The following is a 16,655-nucleotide window of genomic DNA, read 5'->3' as shown; positions in this document are numbered from 1 at the left end:
GGTCCCGGTACAATCTGTCCCGCTCGGTTCCCGGTACAATCTCCCCCCGGGCCCGCCCGCCTCTCCCCTCACCGGCCACCACGAACTTGGCCATGCACGCGCCGCCCGCCAACGGCCGCTTCGGCGTTGCTCAGCAACGCGCCGCCCGCGGCAGTTTGTCCCTCGGCCCGCGCCGTCGCTCTCGCGAGGTTCGCCGGGAGCTGGCGGGGCGGCGGGCCCGGTGTCATGGCGGCGCCGCGTGTGAGGTAACGGCGGCCGCTGCGAGTGCCCGGCTCGGCCCTTCCCAGCCTTTCCCGGGCCCATCTCGCTCCCTTCCCGGCCGGCGCCATTCCCGCGTGCTCCGAGCCTGTGCGAGCCGCCGACAGGCTTCTGGGCCAGCAGGAAGTGATCCCGAAACCGAGCGGCTTCTCCCCGGCGGCGGGAGAGCGCCCGCGGGTGTACCGTAAAAGTTGCTTTCCCGTGGGATGGCAGGGAGGCTGAGACAGGGAGGGATTCTGTTACCCGCTGCTGAGAGTCTGCAGGGACTCTTGGGTGTACCTGGGAAAGCGTCACTTAGTAAAAGACTCTGCTTCCCTAGAGCTCCGAGGTAGAGCAGGAAATAGGAAGCTAGAGCTGATGCCATTGTGCTGAGGCGTTTGAAATGTAGGAGACCAAATAAAAGCTTCTCTGCAAACGGTTTTCCAGGAAACTTTTATCTCCCTTCCCTAAAAGTGCACAGATTTGGCGGTTGGAACTGTGGGAATGGGAAGTCTGGTAGCTAATCCRTAATTTTCAATTGTTTTTACAGATGAGTGATCTTACGCAGTTTCTCCAGAACTRTTTCCACTGGTAGAATGTCATCAGATCCCCTACTTCGAGTTGGCATTTCAAATCTATTAAKAAGGCATTAGCAAAAATGAATAATAAAATTAGTTATTTGTTAAATACGGTTAGATGCGTGCAGAGGTACAGTTCTGTGCTCACTCCCAAATCTTCAGCCACAACAAGAAAACACATTTTATGGATTGCCAGACACAGGGATCCCCTTGCAAATGTGAACTTCAGGAAATTATTTTTTAATACTTTGCCATCTCTGCATGGATCATCTCTTCGATTTCTGTCTCAAAAGACAGATATTTTTAGCACAGGTACAGAGGTGTTGGTGAGTGAGAAGGCTTCCCAGAGCTCTTTGGAAGTTGAAAAGTTGGGTGATTCTGGGAGCTTCAACCCGAAGCGTGCAGTGGATCACAATGAGCCATTCTTCACCATTCTCCGCAAGTGCACCTGTCCGAGTGATGCGTTGGACTTGGCTGCCGAGGCGGCTGTTTCTGTCAAGCACTACACAAACTGTTTAACCACGGCCTGGAGGCTCTTYAAAAGCTTGTCAGAGGAGCAGCAGCGCTACGAGAAGCAGCTGATCTTTGAGCACCCGGCGTTCACGAAGCTGTGCCAGCAGCTGCTGCACAACGCCCGCAGGATGACGCGCGGGGACCTGGTGTTCAGCCTGCACGCCCTGGTGAGCCTSGGTGTGCCTCAGAACACACTCCTAGTCCAGACTTTGGTCAGAGTGTGCCAAGTAAGTGTGAAAAACCTGCTCCTCAATTTGGGCTGAAACCTCATGGGTAATGCTGGGAGGCTGTGCAGCATCAGAGAGTGTTGGATTACATCCCCTGGTTTAGTCTGATGTTCCATGGAGACAGTTCCCATGGTTCATTTCTGTGTACTTCCAATTTCCTTAATTTTTGAAACCACTGCCAGATTTCAGATTTAAAAGAGAGAAGTCTCATTACCCRTTTCAAATCATTTAAGTTTGACTGATGTGAGACGTTGTGGGGTCCCTGCAGAATTAAACATTGTGAATTGACTGTTGAGGGGAAAAAGAAAAAGGCAGATTAAGAGTGGTCAGTTTTTCTTTTCTGAAATGTTTATTGGTTTGAAGTAATCTGACATTGTCAAAACTTTCAACAGGAGAAGCTSAATCAACTTGATAACCGATGTATCTCAGTTTTGGCAACTACTGTAGCAGGGATGGATAAAGACAAGAATGTGAGCGCTCTTCAAGCTGGATTACAGTGAGAAAAATATATCTTTCACGTGTTCTTCATATTTAAATGTCATTTGAATACATGTCTGTTAGAAATCATCAAGGGAATGTCTGCACATAAAATACATCCTGTGGTTTTAGGATTTAAATGATCATATGAGTTRAGAGCTGTGCAAAATAGTGAATTTTGGCACTGTCTTTGCAGTTTGGAGGAGGAGGCTTCTAGCRGTAAAGGGTGATAGACTGGTCTGCAGGGGATTGTGTTCTGACTGCAGCTCCACCAGCAYAGTTTTTTTGTGATGTTGATCAAGTCCCTTCCCATATCTATCCCTCTTTTATCTGTGTGCAGACAGGAGGTAATGAGACTATCTTACTTAGGGACCTATCTGATTTTTCACAATGACAAACATTCTTTAACAGCCTTTAACAGAATATTTTCTTTCAGTTTAGYAAGTAAAAATTAAGATGAAAACTAGTTGCATCCAGCAAGCCCCTCTGTGTAGTGATTTATCAGAATAACTTCTTTGGCTGTGGTGAATTTTTTTCTGGGCCACTGTGATTTATGTGTGTGACCAATCTGCTCACTCCCATTAGATTGCTTTTACTGAGGCTRTAATAAAACTTGCCATGGATTAGTACTTTTGAATCCTGTATCATGTTCTGCTTTGAGAAAGTGAGTATGATACTTAAAAACCAGGTTCTCCTGGAAGCACAGGTACACAGTTCTTAAAAGTTGGTAGAAAGCAGGAGACCTATCTTCACTTCTCTGTCTTGATGTTTGAAGCTCTGGCCCATTTGCAGGCATGAAATTTAACACCAGTGCACTGCCTTAGAAAGTGACACTTCATATTTTTGTAGGTATATTTACCTGTGCAGTTATATTTAAGGGTGATTCAGACATAACACTTACAGTACCACCCTTTGAGCCAGAAAATGAGGTGCTAAGAGTGCACCTTCATATCTTGTGCTTATGATCTCTGCAATATGATATCCTCCTCTGTTCTTGCAGCACACAGCACTGCTTGTTTGGTTTTATTCCTCACTTACATCCATTTGTTTCTTGTGCCTATTCTTGAATTTCCTGTCTTTTTCAGAACTTGCCTGCACATAGATGACTTAAAATAAAAATGCGCAATTTTCTTYTTCTGCAGAAAGGTGTTAATTCCTTGAGGCTAAGCAGCACTCAYATCTGCACTGTCACATGTGCAGTCTGGTCAGACACCTCTGCTTTAAGTGTATCAGCAACAACATTCATGTATCAGCATAATGTTAAGAAAGCATTTATAATCATTTCTATGTGTAAAATATCTATGCTGCAGCTACATCATGTAAAATTATGCCAGCATTTTAACAAAAAGAAGGTGGGAGAGGAGCAGGGAATTACAGCTTTAACTTGGGGGGTACATCAGTGCAGAGGAATAGGAGTACTTACTGGTTTCTGCTGAAATGAGAGAGCCCTAGTGTGTGTTTCTCCATCAGGTTACTAGTGGAGCAGCGCATTTCAAGTATCAGAGACATCTTTATACTGCAAAACCTGATGAAGTGCCTGGGAAAAGATGCTCCAGTCTTTCTGAAAAAGAARTTGGAGGTAAAGTTATTTGGAGGCTCATTTTTACTCTCACAAAACCTGTGCTCTTGTGTTGTGTATAAATTGTTCTTTGCAGACACTGAAAGAGAAAACATAATAGAAAGGTAACTGTATTTACTATATGCATTATAGTCCAGCTATATCTGTAGGAATAGAGGCTGGTAACAAGAGGAATTGAGGCAGTAAAACAGCAGTGCCCTCATGTCTTTGGGTTGGCCTCATGGTGTTTCATAGAAATGCTTACTGGCTGTTCCCTGATTCCCTTGCCCAGCTTGTGACTGAAGACAAGGTGACAGAAAACTGGTCTGTGATGGGGCTGTGACCAATATTTGTATTGGCAGGAGGGGCAGGAGGGGCAGGAGGACTGATGGGAGTGAGATGCCAGAACTCCCCAAGCTCATGGTCTTGATTTTCTGTGTATGTGAAAGATTTCCTGGGAAATACAATGACTGGGAGCAGGCAGTAAGTTTTATGGGCAGGATGTACTGGGTTTTGTCCCCTGATTTAAAAACCATTTTTGAAACCTTCTTTCAAACAGGGCCTGCTAGTGTTTTCATCACATAACTGAAGGGCTTTGGTATAAGACTTTGTAATAGCAATCATGAAACATCATGAAACTGAGAGGAAAATAACATTTGCACTTGCTAACTAAAGGGAGCTCTTAATTTCCTGAGCCCACAATCTGCTGTTTTACACTGTAATTTCTTCCCACAGATGCATTTTGTATTTAACCTCTGATACATGTAAAAGTTATATACARTATTAAGTCATATACAGTAAAAGTATTGTACTTTAATAGCCAATATACTTTGTAGTTTCATTTTTACTGTCATTTATATCAATCTAATTATTGCTTCAATAAATTAAATCTCCTTTGTGGTGTCAGAGCTGACCTSTGCCTCAGTCCACATTTGTAGCTGGGTGTTTGTATTACAGACCTCTTATGTACTGTTGGAGGCTTACAGCTTTCATGCACATGCAAAACTGTAATTGGASGACTATGAACTTTTAAGTTAACTGTGTCAGTTTTATTTCTGATACTTTCTTAAGAGTTGGTAGAAGATATGTATTTACAGTATTTGGAAATGACCTTCACTGAGACTTTTTTATTTTAAAATAACCACATAAAGGCAAATTGCTGGAAAGTTGTGTAGGGACACATTTCTAGAGCACTTGACCTGCTATAATTCTGTTAAGAAATTGAGAATAGTTACTTTATGCCTTTACTGTTTTTTTGTTTTTTTTTTCTTTCATATAAATCTGAACTAAGGAATTTGGAAAAGKTTTGATGAAAATGTGTTCACCAGAAATCAATGATAATATACCTGAAGAATGAAGGATTTAATAAACTCTGATTCACTTTAGGTGGCAGTTTTGAGAGAAATAGACGGTCTGACTTTTCCTAATGCTCTGCATATGTTTTTGGCTCTTGTTGCAATGAATTATTGTTCCCTTCCAATCCTGAATGCCTGCAGTAAGAAGATCCAGGGTAAGAAAAAATATGTTAATTAAATTTCCCTTCTTTATACCAAATTCTTCCTAATTATTGTCTCATCTCCCTTTTGTGATTTCCTTTAAAACTCAGGAAACATCTTTGTTTTACAGGATATTATAGTTATCTGGAGCCATTTGACAAGCAGCAGGACAGAATTACTGATCAATAATAAAAACAAATAGCTCTTGTCCTCTCTGCCCTTCTTACCATTTACCTGATTTACATATTTTTCTTTATATTTTTCTGTACACATGATTTAAGGAAAAGAGTTTAAATCTAGCAAGGAAAATAGATTTTAAATAAAATTTTATAACAAATCTGAATTGGAATTTACAACTTACAGGATGGATTGGTGACTTAGTTGATTAGATGGTAAACAAAAGGGAAAAGTGTTTCCTTGATTACTGGATTTAATTATTGAGTATTGCTTAATAACTAACTTAATGCTGTAGCCCATAAAACATTAAATGAAAGCTAATGCTTTCACCTCTCTCCATACCTTTCTAATACATTGCTTAAGTATATGTGGTCAGTATGTGTTGATTCATGCTTAAAATACATCATAATTTGTGTCTCAAAATAGCATTCTTACCAGAAATGAGCTGTAAGTGTTGAGGCTGCTGGTTCAGCCTTTAATTGTGCTGGTTGTTCATATGTGTTTGGACACGRTGTTTAATTAAACATCCTGGCTTCTGCCATGGGACTTTCACCACACTCAGCACATAGGCCAGGTGGCATACACRGAGAGAGCAGTGACATCTGCATTTTTTTAGTGCATGCTGAAAATCAAATCCTGGAACAGAAGACATCCTGGGAACGTGATCTTCTTGCTTATTTTGTTGATTTGTCCCCTTTTGCTGATTACTGTTTTGTAGCTTGATTCTGGGTCAGTTTGGTTTCTTCTGTCTCTCAATTTCTTCATGTGTTTTAGCTCAGYTGAGCTTTGCCTAGCTAATCTCAGTCTTGTGCAGTTTCTTACCATATTTTTTCCCCTCCTCCATCCCTTAACCAAACTGTTCCCACAATGTCTTAATGTCTCCAACCTACAGCTCCCAYTGCTTTTTATAATTTGTCCTTCTTTGATCTTCTGTTACAGAAAATGTCCAAGATGCTCCATTTCGGCAGTTAATTCTCATTTTGGAAGCTTGTTACACTCTCCAGTATCGTAATGTAAAACTGTTTTCAGCATTAGCTGACTATGTTAATTCTACTGCMTTCTTTTGGGACAAAAGACAGGTAAATTATTTGAGGCCAAATAATTTATAGTGGTATTGATAGTATCTGATGCTTCCGTCTTACCTTTYTTCATGTTTGTGTTTGATCTGTGGGGAGCAAATTTTTATGAATACCAATCTGATGAAGTTGGTAGTTGCATTTTTAAAATGCTTTTCTATTTATTGATAAATATATTGACTTACAAAACTATCTTTTCTTTTAGATTATCCTTTTTCTCTCTGCCTGTGAGGTACTTGGCTTTCAGCCTAGTGGGTTGATGGATACTTTTGCTGAGAAGGTGACAGAGGACCCTGAATTCCTTACCCTGAAAAACCTTTTGTGTGTTCTCCGAGTGTATTCACGACTCAACTATGTTCCCAGAGTCCAAAARCATCTGTAGGTTTGCATTTAGAGTRYCTGATAWTATATTACATACTCACTATAGAGTACTGTATGGCAACTARTATTTGGTTTCATTTTTGAAAGAGCTCGTAATCCTGTGTCATTATCCTGCTCTGTCTTTTCACATTTTTTCTAAATAGGATTTTTTTTTCTAACTGCAGATGAAAGCCTTGGTTCTAGAATGACCAAGCTACTAAATCTGTTGATAGGTAGCTGTATGTGTAGATAACAAAGATAAAATTATACAATATAATAAAGATTTCTAAGTTAGATTTTTGTTTGAAATATGTACTTTATATAGGCTTACCTGTGTATTTATATACGTTTCTTCTGCTTTTGGAAAAGGTTTTTTGAGACTCTTCACAGCTGCTTGGATAAGTTCCTGCCTCAGATTTCCAACACAGAACTGCTGAAGGCAGTGTATTCACTTGGCATTTTAGGATACCTTCCCCACCGTGCACTTGATGAGCTGTTGCAAAAGGACAGCAAGGATGAACTTATACTGTCAGGTCTGACCTTACTTTGTTATATTCTTGTTTTAAACAGGATGTCTGCCTGTGTATGTGATTTGTTGTAATTGTGTTAAAAGACACAATTTAATATGATTAATACTAAATTTGAAATCCTCAGGACAAAGCTACGGTAGTGATAGTGATCTGGGTATCCACTAGGGAATCAGGCTTATTGTCTTGGGTCCCWTGGTGGCAAGAGTTTAATAGCAGGTGTGCATTTAAATGGTGAGAGGTGAAGRTGAGATTTGTGAAAATGGTAGAAATGTGTAAGGGATAGGGATTCTATGGTCAATAGCTGTCCAGACATTTTTAAAAAGATAGGAACTCTTAAACTTTGTAAACTAACTTTAGTACCTGGAATCATGAGTAAAAAGGGATTTGGAATGTTCTGAGTTATAATGAGGTACTGGAATGGTTTGTAGAAGAATTTGGTTTCCACATTACAATTTTGTATAGACAGTGCAGTAGTCAAGTGGAGCTTGCTGTGCTAGAACAGACTATAAATGGTAATAACATTAAATATTCTGTGGTATAATACATAGCATGTAATATTTTTTATGTCCTTTTTCAGATGATCATAAAGAACAAAACTCAATGATGCTTCACTGTGTGAAAACATGTATGGAACTTGACAGYCCTTCTTTCACAAAGCCTGCATTTGTGCTGACTGAGAATTTGTCCTCATTAGTATCCCTTAATCTCAGAAAGGCTCAGGAGGCACTGATAGAACTTCTGGGAGATGGGAACGTGTTTCGGCAAAATGTTCAGCTGCCATATAAATATCATATTGGTATGAAGCTACATTACTGTCACATTATTTTTAATATGGATTTACAGTCCCTGAAGTAATAAGATGGTAATAAATTTGCAGAGAGTGCAAATGAGTAAAAGTTTAACACTTTGAAGATACAGTCTTTTAACAAATGATGTCATTGATTGGTGAATCTACTTTTTATTATGCTCCTGTTTAAGTATTTAAGTTCATTGACTAAAAATTTTATGCTTTCTCTTGTTTACAGAACTTCTTTGGACTTTTTGTTAGCCATCAGCAAGTAGATGTTAATTGTACATAAGTGCAATGTGGCCAACTTTGAGAGAGTTAACATGTTAACACCAAATCATGTTAGAAACAAAGTCAAACAGCAGCTGCAGCAGCTGCCTTTTGTTCTCTTTTGTTCTCTTTTGTTCTCTTGTTTCTTCTGTGAAGTTCTTGCTGAGGTTTAGGCTCTGCTTTCATTTATGAAATAGGATATGACCTTCTTTTGATTTCTTTTATGTTTTGATAATGTCTTTTTTTTTTGTTTTTGCCAGCCACCCAGCTTACTAGTTTTTATGTACTCATAATTTTATTCCTAAATATTTCTTATGAGGAATTAGATTGCAGGAAATTATGAGTAGGCATGATAGACTGCAATCAAGAGTAGTTTCTTTGAGCAATTATTTCACTCAAKAAACTTAAATCTGCAGTTTCCAGAAACAAATTTATTTCTTCTGGAGATGTGCAAGCTATAGTTTTATATTCATTGCAGGGAGACAAAAGCTATCAGTAATAAGTCAATTATTAGAGAACAGCAATTAAAAACAGACCAGTGATGGTGTCTATTTACTTTTTCAAATGAACTGTTCATTTGAAAACAATTTGAACAATTAATGGGTTCAAATGAGAACATTATTTTAACATCTTGCAGAGTTAAATGTTTTGTTGTTTTGTTTTCAGATTTTGAAATCAGAATGGATTCAGACAGAAAGGAAGTGCTCCCCATAGCTGCAACAGATGATGACCCCAACTCACAGGTTCAGAGGTATATTTTTTTGACTGCATATTTTTTTCTAGCAGGCTAGTTTTATTTGCATGTATCCCATCCTGTTACTTCTTTGGTTCACTGTTTTGCAGAAGCAAAGTAGATAACTCAGTTGTTATTTGTGCTCACTGGAATATGCAAAAGAATTTACCCAGCTTCTTGAAACAGAAGATAATACTTAACATTTCAGAGAAAGAGGCAGGAAACATCACAGTGGTCTGATACTCCTGTAATGAATACAGGTAGCTATTTTTTAAAAAGTATTTATYCAATTAAGCAGTCAGTTATTCTCTCAAGTCTCAAAAATTTGCATCTTAGTGGTGTGTTATGGCAGTTAATTCAGCTGCTGAAATATGATTTGAATAAAAAGAATCATCATATCCACATTTTAGGTGATTAATTCAATCACCTAAAGAAGAAGAATGTAGTGTAGAAGAATGTAGTGTAGAAGAATGACCTCTCAGTAACTGAAGCAGGACATATATAATTTAAGTAATGCTTAAGTAGAATTGGGTAATACTTAACATTTTTGTGCTGGATCACTGCACAGCAATGTATTTTGTACAGTTTGCTTTTTGGTAAAAGCAGACCTARTGAGTTGTGTAACAGAAACTCAGTGTTCCAAGGCTTTCAGCTTTCCTCATCTTTCCAAGTAGGTTTTTATGGCAAGAAGTGACTGATTCTGAATATCATTAGCAAAGGATCAAAGTAAATGCAGAATCTGTCAAATTAATGGAGAATGTTGAATGATCTGTTTCCTTCTCACGGAGACGTGGAGATCTAAGCCCTTAATTCTGCTGTACTTATTTGGGTAGATGCTGGTACTTGTGTGAAGTTCATGAAAGAAAAGTCTAAATTAMTTAAGCCTGAAGAAGGAAGAGGATAATGAAATTTTAGCAGTCCAGATATTTTTGCCTGCCAGAAAGACACATATGTATTCTGCAGTGTTACTGGACATCTCTGAATCATTGTGTTAAAAATGTTTATTCTGCATTTGTACAATGAAGTCTTACCTACTGTTCTTGGTTGCAGGTTGGCTTTTCTGTTTGCTCCTRTGTCTGCCTTCTGTCTGGGTACAACACATCCCCAGGGAAAGCTGGCAATGAAGATGAGGCATCTAAATAAACTGGGCTATCATGTGATTCTGGTAAGAAGAGTCCTGGTACTGTCTCTGTTTCAGTCTGTTAACAGCACAGTGATGGGTATGTTTGGTAGATCAGGCTTTGTTCTACAAGGCATGAAGGTTCACCAGGGATGGTGGGCTTGCTCCAGAGTGATAATTGTAGGTATCATTTCTAGTTAGGGGGTAGTGGTGGTGACACTAGGGGAAAAGAAACTCTAAAAGACAGGCTAGTACTTACCATTAGCAGTGAATAAATAGTTGAGGGAAAAATATCAAGCTGTGAATTGCTTTGTAACTACAAAACCTATGTGTGCTTGGCTTATTTGCCTGATTTTTATAGAACAAATTATTCAAATGAACTTTTTTTCAGAATACAATACTCCTTGTGGCCTTCTCACCACCGAGCATAGGATTTGTAGGACAGGGTAGTTTGGACAATAAAAGTAATGTGCCCTTCCCTTTTACTTTCTTTCAGATTCAGAACAAGAAGTTCCAGGAAATGACAAAAGAAGATGCAGTTGAGTTTTTGAGAGGAAAAATTTATTCAAAAGATGCTTTCTCATTTCCTGAAGCAACTGTGCAGGATAATAATTAAAATAAACTAAGAATTTTGGGTCTCCTGATTTCTCTTTTTCCTRTGTAATTAATGTAAGGATTTTAACMGAAGAGATAAATAATTGTATATACAACTGCCTGCTCCACTGCATTACAGAGTAAGAAGAGTTTGTGAAAGGAACACTGCCTGTTGATAGTGGGGATTTTCYTTTATGAAGTGGGGGCAAATTTTCTTTAGCGCAAGGAAATAATCCAGGAAACACCCTGACATTTATTGCTGTTACAAAGTCTTAATTTAATGTGTACTTTGCTTCCCCTCTTGCATGCCCCTAGTCAAATTTCTCAATTCTCTTGAGATGGGCCAGGAGAAAGATATAACTATTTCAAGTGCTATTTTGGAACTGGGCTGGCAACTAGGCACTGGGAGGATTCCCTCTCAACATCCTGTATAATTCTTTATGCAGAACTAAATATGGTAAATAAGTAAATAACTAAGCCTAAGTGGTGTATTAAAAGATCCAGTTATGTGGGAAGTTTCTGAATAAATCCATCTAGGTCAGTTTTGAGAAGTTTAGGCCAGTRATGGTTCTGTGTGCTTTTTCTTTTGAATCATTTGCTTCACTGCTACTGTAATAGATTTTGATACTTCTCACTAAAAGAGCACAGATCTGCTATTCCTTTATAGACTGACTGCTGCTCTATTTCTGATACTAGTAGCACCACAGCTATTAAAAAAGAGATGTTGCAATATTCAAATTGGTTCATTACAAGCTGTGATGTATCTTCACTGACTTGTTATATAGTGGAGCAATTGATTATGTCAGAGTTCTGGAAGCACAAAGCAGCTTTGGACCTTTGWTATGAAGGAGCAAAGAATTGATACATCTTTTCTTGGTAATGTAACTGATAGAAGATATTTTGTTCTGCTGAAGTTGCCAGCAACAGCTTGCTTCTTTCTGCAGTGTAATCAGATCTTCACTCACAATTTGACTGTATCACAGTCACAGGCCTATGGCCATGAAGGGAAACAGCAAGATTTTCTACAATGACTGTGTGCTGCCTAACTGTGGTGCCCTTGCTTCACTTGCTAAGCTGTAAGCATTGTGTTCTTTGTCTTTCTGAAGCAGCATGGAGACATGGTTAAGATACTACAGTGATGATCTAAAAATGATACTAAAGTGATAAGGAGGAAAGAAACAATATGCTTARAAAAATTCACTGCACAACTTTTTGTGGAACATGTAGACATAATATGGTGTGTGTTTATTAAGGAAGCAGTGCAACCAAAGCAGCATTGTCACTGCTCTGGCATAAAAAGCAGAGAGAGCTGTTCAGCATTTCAGTCTCTGAAATGCAGCACATGCAGAAAAACAGATTTGATGCAATTGTAAAACTTAACAGCTGGAGCAGAGGTCATCTGCTTGACTTGATGAGAAGTTTCTCATGCTCCCATTTTGGATCTCTTCTATGAATCTTTAGATTGGTTGGTGCCATTCTGTTGTTCCTGACACTGCTGGATGTCTGAAATATTCTCTGCTGGAGGGCCACGTAGCACACAGAGCTGAGTTTGAGAAAGCACTCGATGCTGGCTCTTGCCTGGGCTGGGGAGCTGCTTCCTCAAGCTGCTTGGAGCTTTTCAGTCAGGTCCTCAGTCACAGGTACATCAGGGACAAAATGTGGGCAGGGGTGCCAGCAGCCTGGACAGATTTAGCCACCAGCGGGCAAAAAACGGCATAGCATGTTATTAAATKAATTAATCACTATATATTCTTTCTTAAACACCTCATGAGTTGGTAGATCCTTATMCAAGCAGTATGGAAGTGTAGTACTCTGCCATACTACCTTGCTTACTAACATTTCCTGCTCTGTGCTCTCTCARTAATTTCTGTTGTTCCTATGTCATCTGTACTGATTCAGTTCCAAGCAGTATGTGACTGCTGCCAGAGACTTCAGARCTGTGGGTTTCTTGGATCTTTRCATATGCTAAAAAGATAGTCTGCTGAAAATAAACCCAGGTTCTTCAGGTGTCCAATTCRTGTAGCAAGGGAGATCTAATCCCCTGTTCTGTGCATTACAATCTATATTTAGAAAACCATTCTCCTCTCCTGAATCATTATTAAAATTAGAGGGAGACTCACAATGAAGATCAACAATAATTATTTTGTGTCTGTAATTATGAGGTTTGTCACTGCATAGAGTGCTCGGTGTGAAAGATGCAAAATCCCTTTTTTAAGCCAAACAGACAGAAAATGGATGATTTTTGCTGACCTGCTTGTGAGGCTAACTGGAGATGTAAGCTGCATCTTTTTCTACCATTTTCACAGTCTGCCTGCAGGCACAGGAGCATGTGTTTCTAACCTTTATTCACACTTGGAACACTCTGTAAATGCAGTGGCTGGAAATTTTTTCTCAATGAGGAGTGAGGAACAAGGCAGCTTTATTTCATACAGCACATGGGTGGATCTTATTAATGGATGGCACCCAGACATTTTTTGTGATGTTTGACTGATTAAAGATATTTCAAGGGTGTATTGAATCTCTAGCAAGCCAAGGTTCTCAACTCCATATAAAAGGAAAATAGATAATTCATTAAGTAAACTAAATTGCTGAAGCAGGGGAGCGTTTTCAATGAATTGAAAGCTTGTTAAAGTATAGACCTTAGAGTAATTATACAGTTCTGGTTTAAAGACAGTGGACCTGGCTGCACAAARCAACCATATATTTGACCAGACTCTCACAGGAAGGTACTGACACAAAGAAGTCAGAAAAGTAGAAGTGTATCTTTCCTTCATTCTGAGCTATGAAATACTGGACTTGAGTATTTGTCCTGCCAATCTCAAAGAAACAGGTACTGCCTTTTATGATTCCTGGTTTTTACATGCTGCTTGCTCTTAAAYATTATTTCATTCATAAATCTGGTCTTATTACTAAACACTAAAATGCTATGATAGAGCTGGATTATCTGGTAATTCTTTTCCTTGAGAATAATGCATGTATTGTTCATCCTGTGAAATCTTCACATCATCTGAGGGTTATACATACAAAAGGGTAACAAGGTTAAACCATTATCATATATCACAAATTCAAAAAGAAAACATTGAAGAAAGGATTTACAATATAACATATAGCAAATTTCACTGGCCCAAGGATCATGTTAAACATTGCAGGATGCATAAACAGATCTGAAATGAAAGAAAGAAATAGAAAGGCAGAAGATGTGGGCTGCAAGGCTCAGGAAGGTTCTTGAATTAACAGAAAATAAACTGATACCATCTGAGCAAAACTGAAACAAATTTTATGAAGGAATGCAAAATGAGAACAGTGAATGTTTCGAAAAACAAATTTTCTCCATAGGCAGYTGGATTTGCAGACCCTGATGATATGCAGTTCTTTCCTGCTTGGATTCCCTCATGTCTAAAATTACTTTTGCACCCTAACTCCAACCTTCTCAGGATAGGAAAATTCCCAGCCACTCATTTCACAAGGAAACTCTCACATACAGGAACTCTCTTCAAAATTTCCATCTTGATCTCAAAATATCTCTTTAGACAGTAGAATATTGAAATTAAAATAGAACTGCAGTTGTCTTGTAGAGCTCAAAAAAGGAACATTGACTCCTAGGTGAAATGTAATGAAAACAAACATTTGTATTTCAGAACAAATACAAAGCCAATTATCTCTTGGTGGTGACACACATACTTTTAAAGTGACTGTGGTACTTAAGTGTAGGATTTATTGAACATGTAAATCCTGTGGTATTGAGGGGTTTTTTTGCTAGTAACTGCAGTGGCTTTAGTAGTTCTGCACTCTGATACAAATATAATGGAATTCTGAACTATGTTTAAAATCAGTCCTTCCAGTTGTAGCAGGTTTTCCCCCCTTTTTCAGTATTTCTGGGCAACAATGGTATACAGTAAAAGTATGAATGTGGTGGCAACTGTAAATAGCCACCCAGAAACAAGAACAAGGAGAATTTGTATTGTCTGCAGCAAAAGTMCTTATGTGCACAGATAATCAGTGTGCTGTTTGTTTTATCCTGTTTCCTTTCTCCAAAAATGCTCCTATGAGTACTCCAGCAACGTGGTTGCTACAGCACCTTTTAAAACCTAGATAAGCTTTTGCTTCCTGTAGATACTTAATCTTTTAAAATATATATMTTGATGACCAATACTGGGTGGTCATTTGCCTTTTGTGATTGCTCAGCAGTTAGATATCAGCTTTATCACAACAACAGGCAATTTCTTGACACACAAGAACTCTTCAGAAAAGACAAAAGAAATCTACACCCCTTGGGTGCTACATTGTATTGGGCAAAAAGAGGGCAAAGGCTTACATGATGCATTTTTATTTCTTGGTTTAGAATATGCCTCATTTTGCCAATAAATGATTTGTCCCWGGGACATGCTATCTTCTTCAGTCTGGGTCACTTCTGTATAAATGTAAGGAACTTGATGGAGATCTGAAAAGTAAAGCAGACAGAAAAAATAGGTGTATGCATGTGTTTTTGGACATTTGCTCTGTATCAGTCTGTGCTCAAGGAGCACAACAAAATGGTGAATGCCTCACTGATGTCAGCAAGAAGACTCTGCTCAGTAGGTAGTAGTCCCTTCAAAAGGTAGCACAAAGCATGATGAAGGTGGGTTTCTGCTAATGCAGAATAAAAGGACTTTCAGGTTTTGGTGGTAGATTTGATATTCATTTGCTGAAGCTAATAACTCAGTTTTTGAAGGGGGAAATAGAGAACAATGAAGGCATCAAAAACCACTCTCTCTGAGCAGAGATGAAATGATGTGACACTGAGGTAGCTGTCAGAAACATGGGGAATCTGACATCAGCTCCCTGCTKGCCACTGCTGATCTGTCTGCCCACAATGAAATCATTGAGAATGTCCTCGGGGCACACCCGGATTCCTGGTGTTCCCAACCCATCTTGTTAATGCATGACTCCAAGGAATGCCTGGTTTGGCAGCAGTGGCACAGCTCAGCACAGCCGGGTGTCGGTGCTCCCTGTCTGTGTTATGGGATGCCCCTATGTTGAGTTGCTTGGATTTCTAAGCTCTCCCAGGCAGAGTTGGCTGATATTTCAGACCCACTCCTCGTTCAAAGAGCAGGAATTGTTCAGACATGAGTGGAGAAAGCCTTGGCTGCCTTTGCTGAAGAAGCCCAGTAGTCTGACTGCAAACCTACCCAGCTCTGTCACACAACAGCTCTGCAAAGCTACACTAGCCAGCCCTTTACTCAAATACTTTTAACAAAATCACACACCAAAATAGAGGCTGTTTCTACTGCATGTCCCACCCACACACACATATTGCACTTCAAACCTGGTTTACAAATTCTTTAAGGCTCATTTGCAAAAATTCAGGAARAACACTGGAAATTCTACTGACTATAAGTTACATAGAATGGACACGTTTGGMTCAGGCAAAATCCACTTTCAGATCTTTTKTCAGGTWCTATTGACTTCATGAAYRATCTCTGAGATCCTTCAGGGACATMATRAGCATTTTTAACAGTTTCTCACAGTTGTTGAGGGGTCTGGAGCATTACACCCCTTGCATAACCACACACACATAACTACAAACAATACATTTGCACTCAGTGCTGCTGGTACTGCACAGAAAGCTCAGTGTGCATGTCATTGTTGATCGAACAAAGGACAAAGGTTAATATGAGCATGTTTTATAGCTGCAAAAGCTAACTCCTTATTATACAATTAATATAGTTTGTGTTTATGAAATCGTATGCAAGCATATTCGTGTCTAATCATAAAGTATTTTAGTGSTTGTAACAGAACTCATTAAAAATAATCTTGGCTATTCCAGGATACAGTGCAGTAAGCTGGTTTTTTAACCATTAAGCAATAATAGAGATTTRTGTGCTGTCCTTTACAGTCCTGCTAGTAGCAATAATATAATACTAATTTATTTAAATACAAAGA

General features: G+C 39.0%; 1 protein-coding gene across 2 annotated transcripts; it reads left to right on the top strand.

The window, feature by feature from the left end:
- Window positions 1-184: 184 nt before the first annotated feature.
- On the top strand, window positions 185-10,801 carry FASTKD2 (FAST kinase domains 2). Of its 2 annotated transcripts, none has more exons than XM_057381723.1 (12): window positions 185-245; window positions 788-1,555; window positions 1,948-2,051; window positions 3,503-3,611; window positions 4,977-5,100; window positions 6,203-6,342; window positions 6,545-6,717; window positions 7,069-7,232; window positions 7,807-8,025; window positions 8,953-9,037; window positions 10,070-10,184; window positions 10,636-10,801. In XM_057381723.1, the coding sequence occupies exons 2-12, from the start codon at window positions 896-898 to the stop codon at window positions 10,753-10,755; spliced, it is 2,013 nt and encodes a 670-aa protein (XP_057237706.1). In that variant the 5' UTR covers window positions 185-245; window positions 788-895; the 3' UTR covers window positions 10,756-10,801. The 2 variants fall into 2 exon arrangements, with proteins under 2 accessions (XP_057237706.1, XP_057237707.1); XM_057381724.1 differs by lacking the exon at window positions 10,636-10,801 and adding an exon at window positions 9,130-9,279 and having other exon boundaries at window positions 10,070-10,129.
- The last annotated feature ends 5,854 nt before the right edge of the window (window positions 10,802-16,655 follow it).

Source organism: Malurus melanocephalus, unplaced genomic scaffold, assembly GCF_030028575.1.
Source record: "Malurus melanocephalus ecotype Western Australia unplaced genomic scaffold, MMel_1.1 scaffold_524, whole genome shotgun sequence".
Lineage (NCBI taxonomy): Eukaryota > Metazoa > Chordata > Aves > Passeriformes > Maluridae > Malurus > Malurus melanocephalus.
This window is presented reverse-complemented; position numbering and strand designations above follow the sequence as displayed.